The 27,770-nt window shown below is 46.3% G+C and overlaps 1 protein-coding gene and 1 long non-coding RNA gene across 10 annotated transcripts in view; one reads left to right on the top strand and one right to left on the bottom strand.

Moving 5' to 3' along the window:
- Positions 1 to 1,861: 1,861 nt before the first annotated feature.
- On the bottom strand, positions 1,862 to 24,524 carry LOC129060539 (uncharacterized). The gene is made up of 5 exons (XR_008527357.1): positions 24,191 to 24,524; positions 22,353 to 22,460; positions 14,328 to 14,534; positions 6,411 to 8,440; positions 1,862 to 2,673 (listed from the first exon to the last, which is right to left on the bottom strand). It is a non-coding gene; the product is annotated as an uncharacterized LOC129060539 (long non-coding RNA).
- Positions 24,525 to 24,650: 126 nt separating this feature from the next.
- The window catches only part of LMBR1 (limb development membrane protein 1), a 207,711-nt gene continuing 204,591 nt past the window's right edge, over positions 24,651 to 27,770 (top strand). For 3 of the 9 annotated variants that reach the window (XM_024249610.3, XM_024249609.3, XM_054560065.2), the window contains exon 1: positions 24,679 to 24,940. Coding sequence is in view for 8 of the 9 variants with exons in the window: in XM_054560065.2 (XP_054416040.1) it covers positions 24,865 to 24,940 (76 nt within the window). In the remaining variant the exon portion in view is untranslated. Of the gene's footprint in view, positions 24,941 to 27,770 lie in introns of all 9 variants that reach the window. The other 6 variants (XM_054560068.2, XM_054560066.2, XM_024249608.3 and 3 more) reach the window with 5 other exon arrangements.

Below are 27,770 nucleotides of genomic sequence, written 5' to 3'. Positions count from 1 at the left end.
CCTCAGGTGATCCACCTGCCTCAGCCTCCCAAAGTGCTGGGATTACAGGTGCGAGCCACCGTGCCTAGCTAAAATCTTATTTTTATTTCTCTGTTTTTTTTTTTTTGAGACAGAGTCTCGCTCTGTTGCCCAGGCTGGAGCCCAGTGGCACAATCTTGGCTCACTGCAACCTCCGCCTCCCAGGTTCATGCCATTCTCCTGCCTCAGCCTCCCGAGTAGCTGGGACTACAGGCACCCGCCACCACACCTGGCTAATTTTTTGTATTTTTAGTAGAGACGGGGTTTCATCGTGTTAGCCAGGATGGTCTTGATCTCCTGACCTTGTGATCCACCTGCCTCGGCCTCCCAAAGTGCTGGGATTACAGGCGTGAGCCACTGCGCCTGGCTCTATTTTTATTTCTCAATCTTCTCCATTGAAGTTGTCCCCATGTGTAGAGCACCTTGACATAAGTGACTCCATCTTACAAAAAGATTCCATCTTACATTTCAAAAGGCACTTTGCCAACAGGGACCAGATATCGTGCCTGATCAATAAAGTCTGCATCCAACCAGATAAGGACGTAACCAAGCACACTCTTCCACTAGCATCCTTGCCAGAGGGCTCTGTGGCCATGAACGAGCATGACATAACCAGCTAGACACAGCCATCTTGACAGACCCTATCTTGCTGTCACTCATGATCACCTGGCATCGGCCCCAAAGGCTCTGCCACATCAAAGACTTCCGTGCAAGACCACAACTGCCTGACGCAGACCAGACCAGGAGATTCTTTCTGTCTTCATTACTGTTTCTGGGCTGGTTTGTGACCCCCCCCATTTGTTTATTTTTTTTTTTTTTGAGATGGAGTCTCGTTCTGTTGCCCAGGCTGAAATGCAGTGGTGTGATCTTGGCTCACAGCAACCTCTGCCTCCTGAGTTCAAGTGATTCTCCTGCCTCAGACTCCCGAGTAGTTGGGATTACAGGCACCCGCCACTATGCCTGGCTAATTTTCGTATTTTTAGTAGAGACAGGGTTTCACCATGTTGGCCAGGCTGGTCTCAAACTCCTGACCTCAGGTGATCCACTTGCCCTGGCCTCCCAAAGTGCTGGGATTACAGGCGTGAGCCACCACGCCCAGCCTATTAACCCTTTCTTCTATCTCCTTTCTCCTGCTGTCAAATGTTACTTTGTCGTGGAATGTTAATCTAGAGCATTTATGCGTTGATTAAGCACACTGCCGTTTGGAGGGCTGCTGCCCCAGTCTCCATTTCTGGTTAGTGACCCTGGCCTGTTTTTCTAGTCTCCCACTTTTTGCAGTATCTTCACTTCTCGGTGCCAACTTAGCAGAATCCATTCTTTCTTCAGATGGCAGCACACGGTTAGAATAAAGAGCAGACAACAGAGGCGGCACTCGAATGTGGATGTGTGCCTGCCCCTTAGAATAGCGGCTTATTGGATAACATCTGAAAAGTCATGGCCAGCGCGGTGGCTCATGCCTGTAATCCCAGCACTTTGAGAGGCTGAGGGAGGCGTATCACCTGAGGTCAGGAGTTCGAGACCAGCCTGGCCAACATGGTGAAACTTTGTCTCTACTAAATATAGAAAATCAGCCAGGCATGGTGGCAGGTACCTGGAATTCCAGCTACTCGGGAAGCTGAGGCAGGAGAATTGCTTGAACTCAGGAAGGAGAGGTTGCAGTGAGCCGAGATCATGCCATTGTACTCCAGTCCAGACAACAGAGTGAGACTCCACCTCAAAAAAAAAAAAAAAAAGAAAAAAGAAAAGAAAAAGTAGGAAGTCACAACTGCTAACACAGGTAGTATCTTTTATCCATGGTGCCATCTTTGTAATCACCTCATCCTGTGTAAAATGTAGACTTACTGGGCACTGACTACAGTCTCGCAACGGGATGAAATGTGTGCACTTGCAGGTCTACCTAATGTTAAATCAGAGGAAGAAGCAGCGGAGGAGTTTTTCAGAACACGCGTTTAAGTACCCACACATTTTAAGCACGGTTCCACCAGGCATCAGGTCTTTATAATAGCACAAATGATGCAAATTTCAATATATGTGCTTTTCCAAAATGTAGTATTAGCTTGCCATGTTACAGCTCAGAGTTGGTTTCTTTTGGTAGCCACTGAGTGAGTCCTGCCTGCTGTGGCCTTTTCCTACTTCAAGTGAGGTGTGGAACTTACTGCACATAGCTTCCTTTACCTTCCCCGCCCATAAACATCATTGTCCTGAGTCTCAGATGGTGCTAACATTTTTGTTTCAATCAAATATGATTTGGAAAACTCATGAGGAAGAGGAAGGTCTCTGCATCCTATTTTTAAAATCTTTCCTTTTTACAGCCGGTCGCCCTGTTTAGGTTTAGTATGAGGATCATGGCCCACTTTTGCAGGCCGTGCTTCCAGTGACAATTTGATGTTCAGAGCCTTCATGGTGCTATTTTGGGTCCGCTTGGTTTGTCTGGTGCTGCTGGAGCTCCCACGGGTACCTGCTGGTGCCACCCAAGGGGCACAAGGGGCTTTCCCAGGCCAGGCCACCCAGTGCTCCCAGTGGGCCGGGCCTCGAGTGCTGGTTGTGTGGGGCTTCCCTTTCCTGTCGCTCTGGTTCCTCTCGCTGGGGGAGGGTGGTGTGGTCCTGTGGGCGAAGGATTACCTAGGTGCCGAGGCGAGAGACTGAAGACACAAACTGTTTCAGTATAATAAAGAAAATAGAATAAGAATAGTCATAACACAAATTAGATATAGAGATGATCATGGACATTATCGATCATTAGTATAAACATTATTAATCATTAGCTTTTACTATTACTCTTTGTTGTATTACTAATACAACCAATAAATAACCGGCGGGTGGGTATAGGGTCAGGTGCTGAAGGGATATTGTGAGAAGTGACCTAGAAGGCAAGAGGTGAGCCCTCTGTCACGCCCGCATAAGGGCCGCTTGAGGGCTTCTTGGTCAAGCGGTAACGCCAGTGTCTGGGAAGGCACCCGTTACTTAGCAGAACGTGAAAGGGAGTCTCCCTTTCTTTGGAGGAGTCAGGGAACACTCTGCTCCACCAGCTTCTTGTGAGAGGCTGGATATTATCCAGGCCTGCCCGCAGTCATCCAGAGGCCTAAACCCCTCCCTGTGCTGCTGTGATTCAATGGTCACGCTCCTTGTCCACTTTCATGTTCCTTTCGTACTCCTGGTTCCTCTTTGAAGTTTGTAGTAGATAGCGGTAGAAGAAATAGTGAAAGTCTTAAAGTCTTTGATCTTTCTTGTAAGTGCATAGAAGAAAACGCTGACGTATGCTGCCTTCCCTCTCTGCTTCGGCTACCTAAAAGGGAAGGGCCCCCTGTCCCATGATCACGTGACTTGCCTGGCCTTATCAATCACTTGGGCGACTCACCCTCCTTACCCTGCCCCCTTGTCTTGTATGCAATAAATATCAGCGCGCCCAGCCATTCGGGGCCACTACCGGTCTCCACGTCTTGGTGGTAGTGGTTCCCCGGGCCCAGCTGTTTTCTCTTTATCTCTTTGTCTTGTGTCTTTATTTCTTACAATCTCTCGTCTCCGCACATGGGGAGAACACTCGCTAAGCCCTGTAGGGCTGGACCTATAGGTCCCCTGGCCCTGGTGTCAGCGAGCTCCCTGGCAATCCCCTTGCCAGTGCTGCCAGGCTTGCCTGGTGCTCCTGGCAGAACTCCTGTCTGATCTGAGGGAGGAGTGAGCCTACCTGAGCCACCTTCTGTTCAAGGTTGTGGGTCAGAAGACACCTGGCCTGGGTCACTTGGGCTGTGGGTGGGGAGTTGTAAGGCATCCTGCTACTGGGGTGCTCCTCCAGTCTGGGGTCCCTTACACGTCTGCCTTCCTCTTTCTACTTTTCAGAGTTCCCCTTTGTCTTTCCTGACTGCCTCATCTGCACTTGATTGCATCATCTGATTTCAATTATCTCCATAGCATTGATCAGTTACCTGATATTTTAATAATTAACCAATTGTATTTGTCTCTCCTCCTAAAGTATATGCATAAGATAGCTGAGATCTGTAAGAACTGTTCTTGAATCAGGGCTTATATGTAAGCTTTATTTGTGTCAGTATTCTCAGCTCCTAGAGTAGGGGTGGACGCAGGGCAGGCCGATCCTGGTGAGGGTGAGCTAAGTGAGTGTGTGAAAACCAATGGAAAAAACAAGAGTGAATGTAGATGCCTTCACCCCCAAAAAACATATTGAGTCACCCTAATTAGTACACAAAGAGAGAACAATTTACTGGGCCAGGCCAGGCGAGTGTGACTGTTTGCCCACGGTACAAACTTGCTTCTCCTCTCATGCCCGAGTATGGGTGGGCATTCATTCACCGATGGAGGAATGTGCCTTTTGACTCTGCAAACACAATGAGGAGAGTGTGAGGGGTCTGGCGCACCTGTGGGGTTTATGCACTGCCTCTGCCGGAAGCACAGAAGCAGGGGAGCGTGGGCCTGTCCGGGGTCCGAGCCCACATAACACTGATGGCTGCCGTCACCTGGCCTGCCCGCGCTGTACAGAACCAATTCCTGTCTCTGCCCCTTGGCGAGTGACCAGGTCGCCCAGCAGTGTGAATGTGTGAGAGCTGCTAATCTCACCCCTTTTTCTCACTCTCTTTTTGGGAAGAAGAAAACAAAGCTGAATAAACAACTGTCGGCCAACAAGCACCCTGGACCTCCTTTGGCGTGTCCTTGAACAATACTGAATGCCTGTATTAGTCTGTGTGGTTAACACTAGCCTATTTATTTTTGCTAATGAGACAGAAGTGGAAGATTGGGGTTTTTACAACATTAGACATTATGCCAACCAATTTAATTATTGACAGGGATCAATGATATTCACCCCACATCAAGTCCACTACTTATTATTGTAACATGCCTAAGAGGAATTAACCACATTTGAACTTAATTAGAACATTCATGATTTCAGAATAAAGCCTATCCCTTCTAATTCTTGAATTAATCTGATTTGTACTGGCTAGGATTTCTAATGCTTCTGAAACAAATCTTTCAGAAATAGAATGGTGCATGGTTTCTTTTCAATGATCTAACTACAGAAATGCACTCAGTGACTTCAGAAATGATACCTCAGTTGATGCTACATGTTTATTTGCATGCTTTTCCTGGTAACTATTATTCATATTTCAGATTAAAGTCTACTCTTAGACTTATATCAGGAGCTAAGCTATGCAGACATCACTATTAGAATTAAATGTACTACCTGAGAGGAGAAGTAAGAGCATCTGCTCCTTCAATGTTTGGATGAATAAAGGCTGATGATGCCAGGGCTGGTTACTAAGATTTGTTGTATTAAATAGAATCACTTTTCCTTGAGGTCTGTAAGCACTCACACACACATACACACACAAACTTACACTCACACACACACTCACACACTTACCTGAAAGCAGGAGGCTAAGTTTTGAAGTCTCAAACTTTAACTTGTAAAACAGCCAAATGAAAAATTAAAACCCGGCCAAGCGTGGTGGCTCACACCTGTAATCCCATCACTTTGGGAGGCCGAGGCGGGTGGATCACTGAGGTCAGGAGTTCAAGACCAGCCTGGCCAACCTGGTAAAACCCCATCTCTACTAAAAATACACAAATTAGGTGGCCATGGTGGCAGGCACCTGTAATCCCAGCTACTTGGGAGGCTGAGGCAGGAGAATCACTTGAACCCAGGAGGTGGAAGCTGCAGTGAGCCAAGATCACGCCATTGCACTCCAGCCTGGGCAACAGAGTGAGATGCCATCTCAAAACAAAAACAAAAACAAAAACAAAAACAAAACAACCCCCCCTTTACATTTTAATGATTAGGATAGAAAGTGAGAGAATGGTAAATATCCAGTGAATTTAGACACTGTAAACAAAATGTATCATTTAACCTGAATACTTACTCCATCCTTAATTATCTACAGCATAATTCTGACAAAATTGTTATTTGCCTGTATTGCAACTATAGCTTTGTGGTCTTAGGCAATACAATATAAATAATATAACAATGTAACAGGGCTGGGCCCCGTGGCTCACGCCTGTAATCTCAGTACATTGGGAGGCTGAGGCAGGTGGATCATTTGAGGTCAGGATTTCGAGACCAGCCTGACTAACATGGTGAAACTCTGCCTTTACTGAATAAAAAAAAATTAGCTGGGCATGGTAGTGCATGCCTGTAATCCCAGCTACTTGGGAGGCTGAGGTAGGAGAATCGCTGAAACCTGGGATGCGGAGGTTGCAGTGAGCCAAGATTGTGCCACTGCACTTCAGCCTGGGCAACAGAGCGAAACTCCATCTCAAAAAAAAAAAAAAAAAAAAACCAAAAAACCAAAACAACAACAACAAAAACCCCAAAGCAATGTAACATAACACACTAACATAACACAACATAAAGTCACACAATTCAACATAACATTATAATGTAATACCTTTAACTGGATCTCTGCCACCTACTCAGATCCTCTCCAAATCTTCCTTAACAGACTGAAGTCAAGCAGTGGCCAAGAGGTACACTGACATCGAGGTGCTCAGCATGATTATAGATTAAGCCAAATTCTGAGGTCACAATGGATGCCATTAACATAGTCTTTACATTGAAAAAACAACACACAAAACCTTTGACAGATAATACAGCCATACAATTTTAATAATGTGAATAGTAAACATTAGAGGCAGACCAAAAAAATGATAACAAAAATACTTTTTTCAAATCAGCAGTTTTCACAGTGCCTGCAATAAACATTTATTAAGACAGCCATGTAATAATAATAATAATAACAATAAAACTTCCCTCTATTTAGAATACCAAAACATGTTCTAGGAGCATTCTGAATTCATAAATTGTGGGATGAATGTTTTTCCACAGGCTGGCCTAATATAATTCACACAGATATTACTTCTCACCCTCAGAGCAATCATTGGTGGTGTGCATTATAGGAATGTCAGGCTGGATTTATATGAAAGAGGATTTCTGTAGGTGGCATTATTGATGGCAAATGGAAGATTCACCAGACATTGGAAATCGGAAGTACTTCTGAAAAACCCCCTTTTCACTTGAAAGGGCTATAAATCTACAAATAATCTTGAATTCACAAGCAAGCCTTTTATGCAATAAGTTGATTGCAAATACATTACTGAAGAGATACATAATTACCTTAAAATCTACCACAGTTAGAAATGTATAGGAGCTCCTAAATTATAATTTAATTTTATAATAGTAAAAGACATAAGAAACATTTTTAGCATTAATTTTTTTGAGTTTTACCTTTTATCTTCATGTATATAAAGACAAAGCAAGACTGTCTATACATTAATATTCCAGACTGTCCCAGGAAGCTCCCAGACTTCCTAGTTATATAAAAAGCTGATTTTGATGAACAAGAGAAAGGGAAGTTTTATCAACCATTTCAGTCTAGGAACCAGCAATCACGGAACTCCCCAGCATTGCAGAGATCATTTCTATGATTGAACAATCATCTCCCTTAAACAAGACCTTCTGGGGCTCAAGGGGACAACCAGGAGCCAGAATGTGTGGACAGATGCTTTCTAGCTGCATATTAGAGTTTTAATTTGGCTAACTCAAAGGGGTACTGGATATTTATCTCTATATGTCTCTGTTTCTACATCTATATCTCATCTATCTATAACTATGCATCTATATCCATAACCACAGTAATAAACTTATATCTATAATATCTATATCCATGTCTATAATTTTTTTTTTTGTAGAGATGAGGTCTTACTCTGTTGCCCAGACTGGTCTTGAACTCCTGGCCTCCCATCTCAGCCTCCCAAAGTGCTGGGATTATAGCCATGAGCCACTGCACTCTGCCCCATATCTATAATTATAATTATGTGTTTACATCTATCTCTATCTCTATCTCTATCTCTATCTCTATCTCTATCTATCTCTAACTGCATCCCTATCTGTATCCGTATCTATAACTTTCTCTCTCTCTCTCTCTCTGTACTGGAGTGGCTACACAGAGTAGAAAAGAGACCTCTGGGCAGAAAGCAGAGATCTGAAGTTTAGAGCTGGCTCTGCCATTTATTGGCTGTGAAACCTTGGGTGTGTTATTTAACCTTATTGTATTTCAGTTTCCTCCTCTGTTAGAAATGATAATCCCTGCTTATCTTGTTGAGTTATTGTGAATTTAAATAGTGGACAACATGTACTTTGTGGGCTGTAGAATACCACATAAAAGTCAAACAAGATTAGTGATAAATTTTTTAGGTCCAGTTTGGGAGGTGATAATAAATTGGGGTAAATTCTCATTTTAAGGCTCATCCCCCAGAGGACTGCACTTTGTTATGCTTTGTTCACCTCGAGAGATGCTGTGAAGCACTGAGGAGGGCCCAGGAGCCTCAGTTTCTCACTTGTAATACTGTCATCGATGACATTGAACGACATAGTCTTGAGATCCTTTCAAGTCTAAATAAGCCCAGGGTTAAAGAAAAACTAATGTAAAGAAAAAGAAAGAAAAACTAAGTGTAAAGTAGAATGAATAACATCACCTCTGGTCCAAAATATCCCATACTCTAATTCATGATAGCACTCAAGACCTGGAGGCCTTTCAAGAAAAGAGATGGCTCCGAGGCCCCAGGAGCAGGGGAGAACGAATCGTGACCCGCGTGCGTTCCGTACGGTGCGGTGTGTGACCCGCGCGCGTTCCGCACGGTGGCGTGTGTGACCCGCGCGCGTTCTGCACGGTGGCCGGGCCTGGCGCAGTGAGTCGCCGGCGTTCCGTGTGGCCTCAGCGCCCCCTAGCCCCGCTGGCGCTCAGGCTGCATTGCAGCGACTTCCCAGGAACGCATAGGAGCACCTTCCCTCTAGCAGGCAGAGTAACTATGAGGACAGGTGGAGGGCAGCACGGAACTCCAGCCCTTGTCCCCGGGAGAGAGACCCCTAACTACTGTTCATGTGTGTGTGGTGTTTTTTGTTTTTTTTTGTTGTTGTTGTTGTTGTTGTTTTTTAACACTGCAAGCCCAGACACATACTGCTCACATCAGACAAATGCTGTTGGCAAAGCAAGCAAGCACGCCTGTGCGTGGTTCTTGCATTGAAGTCTATTATTTATTTATTTATTTATTTATTTATTTATTTATGACACGGAGTCTTGCTCTGTCACCCAGGCTGGAGTGCAGTGGCGCCATCTCAGCTCACTACAACCTCTGCCTCTTGGGTTCAAGCGGTTCTCCTGCCTCAGCCTCCCAAGTAACTGGGATTACAGGCGCAGGCCACCATGCCTGGCTAATTTGTATTTTTAGTACAGATGGGGTTTCACCATGTTGGCTAGGCTGGTCCCGAACTCCTGACCTCAGGTGATCAGCCCCCCTCGGCTTCCCAAATTGCTGGGATTACAGGCATGAGCCACCGTGCCTGGCCTACATAAGCCATTTCTATGAATCTGTTACTGTGGACTCACAGTCATTGTCTGCAAAAAGTATTTCCTGAGAACCACTGAGAGAAGTATGTTTGGAGCTGCATAGAAGAATCACAGTGCAGGCTGGGCACAGTGGCTCACACCTGCAATCCCAGCACTTTGGGAGGCTGAGGCGGGTGGATCACGAGGTCAGGAGTTCAAGACCAGCCTGACCAACATGGTGAAACCCCATCTCTACCAAAAATACAAAAATTAGCTGGGCGTGGTGGCAGGTGCCTGTAATCCCAGCTACTTGGAGGCTGAGGCAGGAGAATCGCTTGAACCCGGGAGGCGAAGGTTGCAGGTTGTGCCATTGCACTCCAGCCTGGGTGACAGAGTGAGACTTCATCTCAAAAAAAATAAATAAATAAATAAAAAATAAAAAGAAATCATAGTGCATGGTTTCTGCCCTTAGAGAATCATGCTATGCTTAGGAAGACAAGCCAAATGCATAAAAAGAGAGGCAAGGATAGGAACTTCTTATTGTGTCATACAGCATATTAAACCACAAAGCAACATGAGGTTCTCAGGCTAATGGTTTGTTTGTGTTTGTCATGGAAACCTTCCCAGAAAGCAAACTCTTAGGAAATTAGCAAGCCATGCACAGACCGAATGATTTTTCTGCATCCTGCCAGGTCACAAAACCTAACCATGTCTCCTACTACAATTGGTAAGCAGTTTCCGGATGTGGATTTTTATATCCTAATGATTTGCTAATAAATTTACAAATGAGTGCAGTATAAAAGCATGTCAGAGCATCCCAACAGCATTTTACATCTTGCTTTTAAAGTTTATGTCATGGAGATTATGGAACTGACTTCCTGTATAGAGTGATTTTATGACAGTCACTCGAAAATTGGTTTTAAAATGCTGTAAAACAGGAACATTAGCAGCAGGATGTTTGGGATGCCGCAGTGTAAGAGTGCATAAAGGTGGCCAAGATGCTTCTGTCAAGGTTTACAAGTTGCCTAAATGAGCCCTTCCACCTCCTTAAGTAATGCTTGGCAGAGGCACCTGCTTCGTTCCTGGGAGGATATGGCCAAGAGCCAGGACCTGGTTCTTTTATGGCTGCCCTTTGCTGTGACAGTGAGCCCAGGTGGTGTGTAGGAGGCAAAGTTGCCCCCGCAGGCGTGACGTGCCATTAGTAGGGAAGATTGTGGAGAAAGGGAGAAAGAGTTCCTAGAGAAACTCTTCAAATACTTTTGTCCACTATCTTGGCTTATAACCCAAGAGCCAAGAGCTGATTAAAAAAAGATGTTGGCCGGGTGTGGTGGCTCACACCTGTAATCCCAACACTTTGGGAGGCCGAGGTGGGCAGATCACTTGAGGTCAGGAATTTGAGACCAGCCTGGTCAACATGGTGAAACCCCATCTCTACTAAAAATACAAAAATTAGCCTGGCATGGTGGCGGGCACCTGTAATCCCAGCTACTCGGGAGGCTGAGGTGGGAGAATGGCTTGAACCACCAGGAGGTGGAGGTTGCAGTGAGCCAAGATCATGCCACTGCACTGCAGCCTGGGAGAGAGAGTGAGACTCTGTCTCAAATAAATAAATAAATAAATAAATAAATAAATAAATAAATAAGTCACAGGGTGTAGTGGTCCATGCCTGTAATCCCAACACTTTGGGAGGTTGAGGCAGGAAGATCACTTGAAGCCAGGTCTTCGAGACCAGCCTGGACAAAATGGGAAGACCTTGTCTCTATAAAAATAAAAATGAAAAAAAACTAGCCAGGCTTGGTGGCATTCACCTGTAGTCTCACCTGCTTGGGAAGCTGAGATGGCAGGATCGCTTGAGCCCAGGAGATCAGGGCTGCAGTGAGGTTGCACCGCTGCAGTGCAGCCTGGGCGACAGAGAGAGACACTGTCGTAATAATAATAATAATAAATAAAAACAGATGTCAGTTCACTTAAATAAAAACATTCCTTGTTTTGGCTATGAAGACTCAAGTGTTGTAAAAATGTGAATTCTCCCTAATTCACTTCCAATCAAATACCAAGAGGATGTAGGGGGAGGAGTGGGTAAGATAATGACAGATGATACAAAATTCATCTGGAAAAATAAACATGTGGGAGTAACCAGGAAACTCTGGCCTGAGGACAAGGGAGACACTCAGTGGATTCACTCCCAGCCTGGACAGCTGCCTTTGCCTCTGTCTGCTCATTTCTGGGTGGGGTGCTCAGGCCTGGAACCCCTGGGCCACCCAGCAAAGGGCCTGGGCTCTCAGGAGGTACCACTGAGTGTTTTCCAAAGTGCCCAGGGCTGTGGAAGACTCCCAGCTGGCCCCACCCCGCCCAAGGGTGCTGCATTTACCCTCAGTGCACTGGGCTGTTCTAGGGCTTGGTTCTGGGCTTGCAGTCACAGGGGAGGCCTGGATGAAGCCTGTGTTCTCCTGGGTGAATTTCCTGAGGTCTTTACAGACACTGCCTCTCCCCACCTGGCCCGGTGTCACATGAGACAGAAAATACCACCCACTCCTTTCACCACCAGCTCTGACTCTGTCCCTAGCAGGTAGCTCTTGGAATCCTCTGATAACCCTGGGCTGCTGCCATGCCATGGCCTGGGCACAGTGGAGCCTTATCCAAAAGATCTGGCTGCTTCCACCTCATACCAGGGGCCTGCCCCCAACCCCTAAAACTGTACAAATATGCAAGGAAATACGTGCAAGGATATACGTGACAGCATTGTTAGAAGAGAGCTGCAAAGCAGAACAAAACTGTAAATAATCTGAACGCCCGCTCACAGAAGATTGGTTCAGTAAATGCAGCACATACTAGTCAGGGGACTACTAACCAAGAAGCAAAGGAATGGAATGGACCTGTACATAATGATATGGTCAGACAGCCAAGATATATTATTAAGTAAAAATGTAAGTGGCAAAACAGATCTCAATTGTGTACTTTTAAAAATGCTTATATATGTGTAGAAAATTCTGGAAGAATGGCTAGAAACCCTTAGTCCTGGTTGCATCTAGAAAATAGAACTGAGACTGAAGGGAGAAAGACTAACTTCTTAAGTGTGCCTTCCTCATTGTTTCCATCATTTCCCCTCTAGAAAGTATATTTAAAAGTTAGTGTAGTGGCCAGGTGCGGTGGCTTACGCCTGCAATCCCAGCACTTTGGGAGGCTGAGGCAGGCAGATTACTTGAGGTCAGGAATTCGAGACTAGCTCGGCCAACATGGTGAAACCCCATCTATAGTAAAAATACAAAAAATTAGCTGGGTGTGGTGGCACATGCCTGTAATCCCAGCTATTTGGGAGGCTCAGGTGGCAGAATCACTTGAATCTGGAGGCAGAGGTTGCAGGCACCCGAGATTGCACCACTACCTTCCAGCCTGAGTGACAGAGTGAGACCCTGTCTCAAAAAAAAAAAAAAAAAAAAAAAAAATAGAAATAGGTGGGGCGTGGTGGCTCACGCCTGTAATCCCAGCACTTTGGGAGGCCGAGGCGGGCAGATCACCTGAGGTCAGGAGTTCCAGACCAGACTGGCCAACATGGTAAAACCCCATCTCTACTAAAAATACAAAAAATCAGCTGGGCGTGGTGGCAGGTGCCTGTTATCCCAGCTACTCAGAGGCAGGAGAATCGCTTGAACCTGGGAGGCGGATGTTGCAGTGAGCTGAGATCGTACCATTGCACTCCAGCCTGGGCAACAAGAGTGAAACTCCATCTCAAAAAAATAAATAAATAAAATAAAATAAACAAATAAATAAAAATAAAAATAAGAGCTAGTGTAAAAAAGTGTAAGTTCAGCATCCATTTTCTGTTTGTTTTTTTAGAGATACGGTTTGGCTCTGTCGCCTACGCTGGAGTGCAGTGGCACACTCACAGCTCACTGTGGTATTGAACTGCTGGGCTCAAGTCAACCTCCAGCCTCAGCTTCCTGAATGGCTGGGACTACAGGCATGTGCCACCACACCCAGCTAATTTTTTTTTTTTTTTTAATTTTTATGTTGTAGAGATAGGGTCTCATTATGTTGCCCAGGCTGGCCTGGAACTCCTAGCCTCAAGTGATCCTCCTGCCTTGGCCTTCCAAAGTGCTGGGATTACAGGAATGAGCTACCATGAGCCACCATGCCTAAGGCTGGGTGTGGTGGCTCATACCTGTAATCCCAGCACTTTGGGAGGCTGGCGTGGGTGGATCACCTGAGGTCAGGAGTTCAAGACCAGCCTGACCAACATGGTGAAACCCTGTCTCTACTAAAACTACAAGAAAATTAGTCAGGCGTGGGGGCAGGCGTCTGTAATCCCAGCTACTTGGGAGGCTGAGGCAGGAGAATCATTTGAACCTGGGTGGCAGAGGTTGCAGTGAGCCTGGCCTCAGCATCCGCTTTTTTTTTTTCAGACGGAGTTTTGCTCTTGTTGCCCAGGCCGGAGTGCAATGGTGTGACTTTGGCTCACTGCAAACTCTGCCTCCCGGGTTCAAGCGATTCAGCATCCATTTTTAAAGCCCTTAATTCCCTTTCCTGGAGCAGCACTATCTAAATGTTGGCTTTGGGCCTGTCATTACCAAGCTCACACAAGGTCTTTGGAGACAGAGCCCCATGAGAACCTGCTCCATCTTCTTGGCTTGCAGACCTAGAATTAGGATGGGGGCTTTTCAGACCATCTAGTGCTCACAACAAAACCTATGTCTGCAGTGACCACACGAAAACATCCTCTTCTCTCTCTGACTCACCCCCTCTGGGCTCAGCACGTCCTGTTCTCCTCTTTGATCTCGTGCCATGTTGGCCCAGGTTGTTCCTCCGACTGTTGCTTTGCTTCCTGCCATTCTGTGCGCTCGAGTTACAAAGTTAGCCTACTCCAGAGTGGTATCTGAGCCACACCCAGATAAGACGTTTTCATGTCTGGACTACCAAAGGGGGACACAAACCTTTAAGGGGGGACACAAACCTTTAAATGATGTCCGTACAATCTCTTACCTTGGGGTTCAGTGCCGTCTTGCTTTCGTGAAGTCATTTGATACCTTATTGTGTGATCTGAACACAATTCAGGGGTCTATCATCTGCTGTAAATGTTAAAGTAAGCCAACAGCACACAAGGTTGATGAGCTTCTGGTCACACAAGGCTTGTTCATCTCTCTTTTCTCTCTTTTTCTCCTGCTAGCAGAGTCTTGATCATCTATTTCTCTATATTTCAATGAGAGTTAGTTAGGGATGGGTGAAATTTGTACCATTAGTCCTAAGATAAAATCTTGTTAAAATCAGAGACTGGGCTGGGCGCGGTGGCTCATGCCTGTAATCCCAGCACTTTGGGAGGCCGAGGCGGGCGGATCACGAGGTCAAGAGATCGAGACCATCCTGGCTAACATGGTGAAACCCCATCTCTACTAAAAATACAAAAAATTAGCTGGGCAGGTGGCAGGTGCCTGTAGTCCCAGCTACGCAGGAGGCTGAGGCAGGAGAATGGTGTGAACCAGGAGGCAGAGGTTGCCATGAGCCGAGATCGCGCCACTGCACTCCAGCCTGGCGACACAGTGAGACTCCGTCTCAAAAAAAAAAAAAAAAAAAAATCAGAGACTGACACCGAAGGTTGAAGTGGTGATAGATTGAAAAACGTTGAAAGATTCAGGAGGGTGGTATTATTTTCATGTGTGGACTTAAATTCCCCCATGATACCCTGTAATTCTCCTCAAGCTAATTCCAGTTTTGTGTCTACCCATTTCCTCTGATTAGTTCTTGTAAATCTTGATTCATGGATAGGACAGCCACAGAATTTCTTTGCAAAGTAAAGGTCCTCTCTTCCATTTTAAGTATCCTTTTAGTCTTTCAACCCCTGCATAAAAGTTACAAGTTTCTCATGAATTCCTTAGAAATATTGGGCTGGGCACGGTGTGATGTGCCCAGGTGTGAGCCTTTTATCATCTGGCTCACACCTGTTATCCCAGCACTTTGGGAGGCCGAGGCCAGCAGATCATGAGGTCAAGAGATCGAGACCATCCTGGCCAACATGGTGAAACCCTGTCTCTACTAAAAATACAAAAAAAAAAAAAAAAAAAAATTAGCTGGGCATGCTGGCAGGCGCCTCTGGTCCCAGCTACTCAGGAGGCTGAGGCAGGAGAATCACTTGAACCTAGGAGGCGGAGGTTGCAGTGAGCCGAGATCGTGCCACTGCACTCCAGCCTGGCGACAGAGTGAGACTCTATCTCAAAAAAAAAAAAAAAGTTTAAGTATCGCATACATATATAACCCAATTTGTAAATATTAGCATAATCCATGCTTAGATCTTGGTTTTTAGATGATAACAATAATGGTGATGATGACGTTGATACTATTACTAACGGCCAACTTTTACAGTGTCACTGCACTTTGTAGGTTCTGTCATTTATTATTTATTGAGACATTCTCGCTTTGTCATCCAGGCTGGAGTGCAGTGGTGGAAACCCCTTATAAAACCATCCGATCTTCTGAGACTTATTCACTACCACGAGAACTGTATGGGGGACCCCCCTCATGATTCAATTATCCCCCACCGAGTCCCTCCCACAACACATGAGAATAACGGGAGCTATAATTCAAGATGAGATTGGGGTGGGGACACAGCCAAACCACATCACACCCCTTTCAGAAATCGACAAACGTGTGTATGACTAGAAGAACTTCTGATTGGTGTAAAAGTAAGGGATGTTTCTGAACTTAATTGTATTTTCATGAATTTAGAACTGTTTTCCTGAGAAAAATTCCTGTTTTCCCTTTAGTAATCCCCTTGATTCGCCTCTGCAGACACATGGGATGACCAATCACCAGGTGAGAGTCTTGTCCAGTCTCCTCAATTTCCACCTTTTATCATCTGGTTGTTCAATATTAGCCCACGGTGTGCAACATCTTCATTTGAGGCTCTTTCTAAAATGGTTGCTGGCTCCCATGGTGCGCTGTAATTATTTAACAACCAGCTCTTCAAGGAGGGGAAGAGGGCCCTGATTTGTATCATTGACTGATTTCTGTGCTGTAAATACTCCACTGTGGCCAGTTCTAGCTACCAGATGTTCCGATATTGAGTGTGGAGGAGCACACCATTATACAGCTGACGAACGTGGCCTCAAGAGTAAAGTATAATAACACAAGCAGGACATGATGCAGTCGGAGCATTTATTACCTTTTAAAAATATAACTTAAGGCTGGGCACGGTGGCTCACGCCTGTAATCCCAGAACTTTGGGAGGCTGAGGTGGGCAGATCATTTGAGGTCAGGAGTTCAAGACCAGCCTGGCCAATATGGTGAAACCCTGTCTCTACCAGTGCACTTCAGCTTGGGCAATAGAACAAGACTTTGTCTCAAAAAAAAAAAAAAAGAAAAGAAAAGAAAAAAAAACAGGCCAGGTGCAGTGGCTCACGCCTGTAATCCCAGCGCTTTCGGGGGCTGAGGCAAGAGGACTGCTTGAGTCCAGGAATTCAAGACCAGCCTGGGCAACATGGCAAAACTCTATCTCTACACAAAATATTTTTTAAAAATTAAAAAAAAGAACAGTGCCTGGCAAATACTAAGTGCCCAGAAATATTTGTTATTTTAACTAAAAGATAAAAGCTTGAAAGGCAGAATGGCCTTAAAAATGGTGGTAAAACAAAAATGTTTGAGAAATGAAAGCTGGCATGACACTAGGCTGGAGTGTAACACATGGAATTTGTATTTCAACCCGTTTCCTTCCAACAAAGTGCAGTTGTGACCCTGTGTGGATGAGTCTGCAGTGGAGAGTGAGGCCAGGATGGTGAGGGGACCCAGGGGAAGGAGTGGGTTCAGAAGCTGGGAAGGCACTAAGTTCTCCTCTAGTGGGAATGGGGAACAAGGGGAAGAATGATGGGCTGGAAGTCAGCAAGTCTGGGTTACCCTGGTCACTAACGTGTGTCTCTTTAGGAAAGTCCCTAAATTTCTCTGGGACTTAGTTGCAATAGGGCTAGGAGATCCCCAGGGTCCTTTAGGCTTCACACATGTGTGATTCCTGACTGCTCCATAGACATTCTTGCCCCTCTGTGGCACAAAGAGGTTCAGTTGACCATTTGTTCCCTCCCTCGCCTTGCCCCATTTTGGCTCATTTCCCTCCTAAATTGTGTGTGTTGAAGTTGGAAGAAAAAGAGTCAAGATAGATAAGTAAAGCTTAGGAAGATGATGTATGACTGAAGATGATGTATGATGAGCCAATAAAAATGACTGGAATCAAGGCTGGACATGATGACTCACGCCTGTAATCCCAGCACTTTGGGAGGCTGAGGCAGGTGGATCACCTGATGTCAGGAGTTCAAGACCAGCCTGGCCAACATGGTGAAACTCCGTCTCTACTAAAAATACAAAAATGAGCTGGGCATGGTGGCACATGCCTGTAATCCTAACTACTTGGGAGGTTGAGGCAGGGGAATCGCTTGAACCCGGGAGGTGGAGGTTGCAGTGAGACGAGATCGCGCCACTGTACTCCAGCCTGGGTGACACAGAAAGACTCCATCTCAAAATAAACAAAATGATTGGAATCAATGTCTGTTTATGATATTACCTTTAGAAAGTGTGCTAAATCTTCTCTCAGTTTGCTTAAGCTCAAGCAGTACCTTGTATAATTGCCTGGAAGGCGTAATGCAGTGCCCTGAGCGATATTGAGTAGGTAGTAGCTCCCACAAGTAACAGCTGATGAGTTAGAAGCATGAGAGGCCAACTTCTCCCCAAGCCTATTAAGAAGAGAATGAAAACAGGGGTCCCTACTTGTGATGGTTAATGTTATGTGTCAGCTTCACTAGGCTATGGGATGCCCAGATAGCTGGTCAAACAATATTCTGGGTGTGTCTGTGAGGGTGCTTCTGGAGGAGATTAATGTTTGAATTGGTGGCCTGAGTAAAGCAGCTGGCCCTTCCAATGTGGGTGGGCATGACCGAATCGGCTGAAGTCCTCAGCAGAACAAAGAGACTGACCCTCCCCTGAGTAGGGGGAGCTCCTCCTGCTTGAGCTGACACATTGTTCTTTTCTTGCCTTTGGCCTCAGACTCAACTATCAGCTCTTGGATCTCGAGCCTGCTGGCTTTCGAATTAGAACTTATACTTTGGTCTCCAGCTTGCCATCTGCAAATCTTAGGACTTCTCAGCCTCCAGAATCATGTGGGCCAATTCCTCACAATACATCTTTCTCCACCCTCTCTTTCTACACCTCCACCCCCTAATTAGTCCTATTCCTCTGGAGAGCCTTAATGCACCATTCCTGAAACTTGAGGGGAAGAGAGTGAGCTTGGACTCATTTGTATGCTTGGTTGCATACTCCACTCAAGCACATACTCAAGCACACTCAGGACTACAGAAGAATTCAGTGGGGAAGGGCGGTGGGTTGTCAGGGCAGAATCTCCAACAGAGGGACCTGGATGTTTTACTATGTGTCATGCATGGTGATGCAATTGTTTTTGTTTTATTGCATGGAAGAGAGCAATGGAACTGTGAGAAAAGCAGGTGTTAATAAGTCAAGGAATCTAGGTTCAAATCTTGATGTGTAAACCAGGTCAGGTTGCTTAATCTCTCTGAGCCTCAATGTCTTCAATGGTAATATGGAGCCCACAGCACCTACTTCACTGGGCTACTGTGATGGTTAAATTAAATAATGCATGGGAAGTGCCTGGAATACAGTAGTTATTCCACAAAAGCTAGCTCCCCACTACTGCCCCCCCATTTACATGTATGACTCTTTATTCAGCAAAGGCTTACAACCTCTTATCATGTGCCAGGCACTGTGCTTGGTGTTGGAAAAATAGTGAACAGGATAAAGTCTTTGCCATGACTAGGGCAGACAAAAAACACACCTATGTGTTAAGAACTTTTTTTTTTTTTTTTTTTTGAGATGGAGTCTTGCTCTGTCACCCAGGCTGGAGTGCAGTGGCGCGATCTCGGTTCACTGCAAGCTCCACCTTCTGGGTTCACACCATTCTCCTGCCTCAGCCTCCCGAGTAGCTGGGACTACAGGCACCTGCCACTACGCCTGGCTAATTTTTTTGTATTTTTATTAGAGATGGGGTTTCACCATGTTAGCCAGGATGGTCTCGATCTCCTGACCTTGTGATCCGCCTGTCTCGGCCTCCTAAAGTGCTGGGATGACAGGTGTGAGCCGCCGCGCCCGGCCCCTATGTGTTAATAACTTCTATGGTCCTGTCTTGAAGACAATGCAAGGTGAAGTGAGCCGGCATAGCTGGGCTGGGTTCAGGTGCTACCTCAGCTCAGGATCTAAAATGCCCTCTCTATAGTATTAATCTTTACACTGTGAGTAAGGAGAGGGAGGCGGCTGTGATTCTGGGGAGAGCATCCTGGGCAGAGGGCACAGTACAAAGGCAGTGGGGGGCACAGCAGAAGACAAGATTGGGGAGGTGGGCAGAGGCTGGTCCTATGGTCTCTGCAGGTCTTGGTTAGGGGTCAGAGTTTGAGTGCAAGTGATATGGGAAGCCTTGGGGTTGGGGAACACAACTAATTTACATACTTATCGCACGGGATGGATGATGGGAGGGAGAAGATGGTGAGGGCTTGGGAAGAGTAGATGCAGGGAGACCAGCCCAGAGGCCACTGAGGGATGAGGCCAGTTGGAACGGGAGAGTGGCAAAGGCGGTGTGGAGGAGTGGCTGAATTCCAGACATATTTTAGTGGTAGAATAAAAAATACTTGCTGATGGATGGGGTGTGCATTGTTAGAGAAAGTGTGGAATTCAGGATGACTCTCAGGTTTGGCGCTAAGCAACTGATGGCTCATGATCGCCTCCTCCCCTCTAACCCATACAAATGCCAACAGAAACGTGGGTTTGCATGGAAAGTTTCCAAGTTATTTACTTATTTTTTTTGAGATGGAATCTCGCTCTGTTGCCAGGCTGGAGCGCAGTAGCGCGATCTCGGCTCACTGCAACCTCTGCCTCCCGGGTTCAAGCGATTCTCCTGCCTCAGCCTCCCCAGTAGCTGGGACTACAGGCATGTGCCACCATGCCAGGCTAATTTTTGTATTTTTGTAGAGATGGGGTTTCACCATGTTGGCCAGGATGGTTTCAATCTCTTGACCTCGTGATCTGTCCACCTCGACCTCCCAAAGTGCTGGGATTACATTAGTGAGCCACCACACCTGGCTCCAAGTTAATTTTTAAGATAACAAACACAATATTAGTGCTGGAAGGAACCTCAGGCATTGTTAATTGAACAGAGACCTGGAAGGTCACACAGCAATTTACCACAGAACTGGCACCTGGTTTACAGATTCCTTGCTTAGTGTTTAGGCTAACATGCTCCATTTAGTGAGGGGTTAAGTTGAGGTAGAGAACCCATGGTTTAGGCTACCGGGAAGTGGTGCTTCTTGAAACAGTTACTTTATTAAATTTTAAATAGATGCTGTTTATGCATGACAGATAATGCATAGGTATAAAGAATAACAATACAAGATAGGGTTGTGGATCTCCTCCATTCTGGTTTAAGAAATAGAGCATTATCATTCTCTTTGTGGCCCTTGAACGCCTCTCACCAATCCCTCTTCTGACCTCTCTCTTAGAGTTTTATCATTCCTTGGCTTTCCTTTATAGTTCTACTGCATGGTTGTATCCCCAAATAGTTGATATGGTTTCGTTCTGTGTCTGCACCCAAATCTCATCTCTAATTGTAGTCACCACGTGTGGAGGGTTTACCACTTCCTGGTAGCCTAAACCGTGGGTTCTCTACCGCAACTTGACCCCTTGCTAAATGGAGCATGTTAGCCTAAACACCAAACAGGGGGTCTGTAATCCCCATATGTCGAGGGAGGAAGGTGATTGGATCATGGGGGTAGTTTGCCACATGCTGTTCTCATGGTACTGAGTTCTCATGAGATCTGATGGTTTTATAAGTGTTTGATAGTTCCTCCTTCTCGCTCTTTCTCCCCCTTTCTCTTCTTCTTTTCTCCCTCCATCTCCTCTTCCCTCCTCTTTTCCCCCCTCCCTGACCCTCTTCCCCACTTCCTCACTTCCCCCCCCACCCTCTCCCGCCTCCCCTGCCACCATGTAAAACATGCCTGCTTCCCCTTCTGCCATGATTGTAAGCTTCCTGAGGCCTCTCAAGCCATGTGGAACTGTGAGTCAATTAAACTTCCTTTGTTTATAAATTACCCAGTCTTGGGTAGTATCTTTGTAGTAGTGTGAGAATGGAATAATACAATAGTATATTGTTTTGTGTGGTTTTGAACTTTACCTAAATGGAGTCACTGTGTGTCTTCTTCTGGTACTTTCTTTTGGTCAACACTTTGTTTTAGAGATTCATCTGTATTGCTGCTTGCAGCTATTGTTCACTAATTTTTCAGAATCGCATTCTGTCCCATGAACATATCAGTTTATTTACCCATCCCACCGTGGATAGACAGCTGGGCTATTTGTAGACTTCTGCTAGTTCAAGTGGCACAGCTGTGGGGATTCTCATTCACATCTCTTGGTGTACATGCTCAAGAGCTTTTCTAGGATATATGGGTAGGAGTGCAACGGCTCGTTGCTTATCTTCAGCTTTACTGGATAATGCCAAATTATTTACAGAGATATTATATTGGTTCACACGACCTCCAGTGGCACAGAATTTCTACTGTTCCACATTCTTGTGACATTCAATATTGTCAAATTAAAAGAATTTTGACCACCCAATGAAAGTGAAAAGGTACTTCATTTAGGTTTCAGTTTGCATGTCCTGGGTATTGTTGAGATGAAACATATTTTTAAATGTTTATTGCCAGCCATATTCTTCTGATATGAAATGAAACTTCATATCCACACAGCATATTTTGGTGGCCAGGAGGTGTCATCATCACATTTTAAGAACTGTGTGTCTTTTCTCCAAAACTTGTTCTAACTGCAGCCTTCCCCCTCTTTGGTGATGCAACTGTCCTTCTGGCTGCTAAGGCAGATGCCTTGGAGCTCTCCCTGTCTTTCTCTTTTTCTGACCACATCCCCATGTGATAGGAAACCCTCCTTTCAAAATGCATTCAGAAACCGACCGCCTCTCACCTCGTCTGCCGCCTCCACCCTGGTCCAGGTCACTAGGCTCTGAATTTCTGCAATAAATCTTCCTCATTTGCTGTCCAGGCCCTGAGCAGCAGTCAGATCACATCACACCTGTCAATAACCCACAGTGGCTCCTAACCTCTCCCAGAATAAAAGCCAAAACCGTTACAATGGCCCATGTGGTCTTCTACAACAGCGTTTAGGGATGTGGAAAAGAGGGTGTTGGCTGGGGTGATGGAGGTGACCAGGTCACCTATCTTCAGCTGGGCTGGGGCTTATGATGCAGTGGCCAGTGGCCATTGAGGGTCCCTAGGGTCTGTAAGAAGCGGAAAGTCCTAATGCACAAGCACTTTCCTATAGTTTTGTATTTTCCAATGTCCCACTGGCCAGAGCAGGTCACCCAGCCAGGCTGATTCCAGGGCTGGAAAGCAGAGTCCATTCCTTGCTGGGAGGAAGGACAAAGCCAGATGGCAGAGGGTGAGCGTATAGCGAGTGGTGAGTACGTGGCCATTGTTGAAGTCTACTACCCTGGGTTAAGTGTTACAAGTACCAGCGGTGGGTAAACCTCTAGGGATGATTGCATAAAAGAAAATCAAAAGGTCTAGATGGTTGGAGTGTTGCATTAAAAAGATGAGGAACACTACATGCATTCACTTTCTGGAATCTGTGTTTAAATGCCATACACTTTCAAATCTAATCTGCTTGCCCTCTGATTTGGAGAGAATTAGCCCAGAAATTATCCAGGTTCTTTAGGGCTCCAAGACATTCTAAAAAATAAAGGTGAACATTGAATTTAACCAGTTGACAGTTGTTCTTGGATTATGATCAATCAGCCTGTGGCAGCAGGGCACATGCTGAGAACAAGCCTCAGGTTCTCTAAGTTCTCCCACCACCACAATGTTCAGCTATAGTGAACTCATAGAAACCATGCGTCGGGGCCTCCAACTTCGCCAAGCACCATAACAAGTTTGAGTTGTGAAAAAATTTTCTCTACTCAAAATTGTAAAGAGAAACGGCAACGTTTAAATTACCACATATTTGTCTTTGAAGAACTTTGCACCAACTTCACTGACTGTTAGATTCATAAAAATCTAAATAACGGCCGGGCGCGGTGGCTCAGGCCTGTAATCCCAGCACTTTGGGAGGACGAGGTGGGCGGATCACCTGAGGTCAGGAGTTCAAGAACAGCTTGGCCAACGTGGTGAAACCCCCTCTCTACTAAAAATACAAAAATTAGCTGGGTGTGGTGGCGGGTGCCTGTAATCCCAGCTACTCGGGAGGCTGAGGCAGGGGAATCACTTGAAGCCAAGAGGCAGAGGTTATTGTGAGCAGAGATCGCCATTGCACTCCAGCCTGGGCGACAAGAGTGAAACTCTGTCTCAAAAAAAAAAAAAAAAAAAACCTAAATGACATTTGAAAGCAATTTGTAGATTTTCACACTTCCTAAGAATTCTCAAAGATGCCAAAAACAAAAATCACAGCCACTAGCAATTTAAATGACTTCCTCGTAGCCAAATAAATCCTAAGGTAAAATTATAAACATTCCCTTAAATTCAAATTTTATAACAAAAAGAAAGATAATGGGGAATGGAGGGTGAATTATTGTGTTTGATGTATTTGGCGGTGACAAACACATATATTACGTGCTGTTTAGGGTCCACTGAGAGTCATAAAACTGACTCTAGTGACCGAGCTACCGGAAGGACTTGGCAAGGGCCTAGCGAGCTCGGTTATCTGCGTTTTCCAGGTGGGGCAGCCCAAGACCCTTATCAGACCCAGAGAAGCTGGGTTTCCGCCCAAAGCCCGGCCCCAAACCACCGATTTCCGACCTTTCAACCTACTTTGGCAGAGTAAGAGTTTCCGCGGGAGACTCCCTGCTTCCCTCTGCCCAGGTCCTCTGAGGCTGAGTGCGGTACTGAGTGCTGAGTACTGAGTGCTGAGTAAGAGGTACTGAGTGCCAAGCACTGAGTAACTGGGGGAGGGGCACCATGCAGCTGTCATAAATAATTAGCTCCTGTGAGGAACAGAAACCCCGAGACTGCGGCCGGGCCAGATGGGCAGAGGTCGCAGCGACCTCGCCGCGTTCCCCGTCCCCTTCCGACGCTAGAACAGCGCCTCCTTAACTGGGGTAGCCCCTGAGGGCGTGGCCGGAGCCCCGCCCCGCGACCTCAAGGCCCCGCCCCCTCGGCCCCTCCCGGCCCAGCAGCTCGGAAGACCGCGAGGCGCGCTTTTCTGACGTATCGGCGCCTTTCGTCTGACGTGTCCCTGCACCGCCCCCTCCCCTCCCTGCCCCGCCCCCTCCCCGCCCCCGGCTGCGCGGCGCCCGCCCGCCCTCAGTCAGAGCTTCTCGTCTGAGGCTGCTGAGGCGGCGGCTGGTTTCGTGGTCGCGGTACCTGTTCCAACACGGTTCGCGGGCCCGTGCCGGCCCCGGTCCCCGGCGCGGCTGTCCGAGCCCCTGCGGCGGGCGGGCGATGGTGCGGCGGAGCGCGCGGACGCGGGCGGCGCGGCGGCGGGCATGAAGGAGGATGGAAGGGCAGGACGAGGTGTCGGCGCGGGAGCAGCACTTCCACAGCCAAGTGCGGGAGTCCACGGTGCGTGGGGACCGAGGCAGCCCTGACAGCCCCGCGTGCCCGCCCGGGCCCTCCGTCCCCGCCCCCGGGCCCCCGGGCCCCCCACCTCCGGGCCTGCGCTCCGCGCCTCCGGCCCCGGCCTCTGCGGCTCTCCCTCCCCACCCCTCCTCTTCCCTCCCCTCCCGTCCCCTCCTTTTCCCTCCCTTTCCCTCCCCTTCCCTTCCTTTGCTTGCCCCCCGCTCCGCTCCTGCCTCCCCTGCCCCCTCGTGCTCCCTCTGTTCGAGCCCCGACCCCGCCCCCGCCCCGCGGCCCCAGTGCTGCCCTTCCCTTCCCGCGGGGAGGGCTGCGGTGCGCGCCGCGCTCTGGGACCCCAGGGGCTTCCTCTCTGGGCGGGTTTGCGGCTCGCGCCTCGGGGTGTGGACGGCGGCCCCGCCGGTGCGCGCCCCCGCGCTCGGCCGCCAGGCCAGGTAGGCAGGTGGATGCGCAGGCGTCCCGGAGAGCCTGGGTGGGCCCGGCGGGTCCGGGAAGGGCCGGGCTGCGCGGAGCCCGCCCGCCCGCCTCTCGCGTTTGGACCCGGCCGGTTACCTTGTCCCGGTCAACACCTCCTGCCCTCCTGGCGACTCACGTTTCCATCCCTCTTTCATCTGCCCCAGCCCCCACGTGGATTGAGTTCGAAATCTTACGGTTTGGAGTGAGAATATTGGTTATTTATGGGAGTGAGAACCTCAGCAAAAGTCCATTTTGCTATGGAAGCAACTTCTTAGGGAAGCAGCTTCTTTTTTGGCCCGTGTTCCATGTGTGCTGTTGGCAGGAGTCAGGAAGCGGACTTGACCTTGGAAAGTCTACTTTGATGTTTTTATCTTTTCATGATGCTCTACAATGTATTGTAATTGGGTTTATCTGTGTTTTCATAACTGTGGTAAAATATGTCATTTTTTTATATTTGTATTTACCCCTCTCCTAAGTTGTCTACGATTCAGTCACACTTGGTTCGAGGTGAAAAAATTCTGCTTTAGAATTGTCTAATTTGTGTACTCACTGATCTTGAAAATTGAGAATCAGTTTGGAAGTCATACTTTGAATGAAGAGGACATATAAAGTCTGAGCTGGTGGAATTTGAGTTAGTGGAATTTGGTACACATTTAGTTGTAATTTTTATAATTGAAGCTAAAATACATAGAGATAAGTTCATGTAATCATACATGTACCCTTCAGATCATTTCATACTAAACACGCCTGTGTACTCCTGAATCCACCAGGAGTTTGAGACCGGTCAGCCTGGGCAACATAGTGAATCCCCATCTCTACCATTATAAATAAAAAAAAAAACAACACACAATTTTACTAGGATCCCAGAGACTGATTCCTTTCTCCGTTCCAGTTACTTTCTCCTCCACCAAGGGTAAACGTTGCCCTGGCTTCTAATATCATAGATTAGCTTTTGCTTAGTTTTGAACTTTATGTAAATGGAATCTTACCGTATACACTCTTTTGTGTCCAGTTTCTTGTACAATGTTTGTGAAATTTCTCCATGTTGTATGTGGTTGTAATTCATTCTCAGTGCAGTAGTTGTGTGACTATAGCACAATTTATTTTTCATTTTACTGTTGATGGGCACTTCAGTAGTTTCTAGGTTTTGGCTATGAATATATATATGTATATATGCGTGTATATATATGTGTATGTATATGTGTATGTGTGTGTGTATATATATGTGTGTGTGTGTGTATATATATATATATATATTTTTTTTTTTTCTGTGATGGAGTCTTGCTCTGTCTCCCAGGCTGGAGTGCAGTGGCACAATCTCGGCTCACTGCAACCTCTGCCTTCGGGGTTCAAGTGATTCTCCTACCTCAGCCACCTGAATAGCTGGGATTACAGGCGCATAGCACCACACCCAGCTAATTTTTCTATTTTTATCAGAGACGGGGTTTCGCTATGCTGGCCAGGCTGGCCTTGAACTCCTGACCTCAGGTGATCCGCCTGCCTTGGCCTCCCAAAGTGCTGGGATTACAGGCGTGAGCCACCACGCCGGGCTGGCTATAAACATTTTGTACATAGCTTTTGGTGGACATGTTTGTGCATTTCTGTTGGGGATAGCCCTAGGAATGGAATCCCTAGGTTAAAGAGTGTGCATTTGTTCATCTTTAGTAGATACTTTAAAACAATTTTCCAAAGCGGTTGTACCAGTGTACACTTCTGCCAGTACTGACGGTGTCAGAGGTGTGGTTGTTACTCATCTTTATCAATACTTGGTATTTTCTGTCCTTTTTAATTTTAGTCATTCTAGCAAGTGTGTTCATCATATGAATAATTTTAATTTGCATTTTCCTGATAACTAATGAATTTGAGCACCTGTTTGTTTATTAGCCATTTGGAAATCTTTTGTGAAGGGTCAAATTTTTTTCCCCATTTAAAAATTAAGTTTATCTTTTTAATATTGATTTGGAAGGTCTTTACAGAATAACTTGTATTATATTGTTATACAAGTGGATATGATTTCTTTGTCAGAAATATATACTGCACATATTTCTTTCCCATTCTGTGGATGCCTTTCACTTTTAATGATATCTTCTGATGAACAGAAATTATTAATTTTAATATAGTTCAATTTATTAAAATTTTTTTGAGTACTTTTTATGTCCCGATTAAGAAATCTCTGCTTACTCTAAGACTGATGTTCTCTTGTTCTTTTCTCTAAATGCTTTATTGAATTACTCTTCTCATTTAAATTTGCAATCTATTTAGAATTTATTTTTTTTGTGTCTGGTGCAAGGTAGGAGTCATATTTTTTTCTCCCACAGGAATGTCCAATTGCTCCAGCACTATTTATGACTTTTGTCACAGA

This window comes from Pongo abelii, chromosome 6 (assembly GCF_028885655.2).
Source record: "Pongo abelii isolate AG06213 chromosome 6, NHGRI_mPonAbe1-v2.0_pri, whole genome shotgun sequence".
Classification (NCBI taxonomy): Eukaryota; Metazoa; Chordata; class Mammalia; order Primates; family Hominidae; genus Pongo; species Pongo abelii.
Note: the sequence above shows the minus strand (reverse complement) of the source record. Positions and strands in the feature narration are given on the sequence as shown.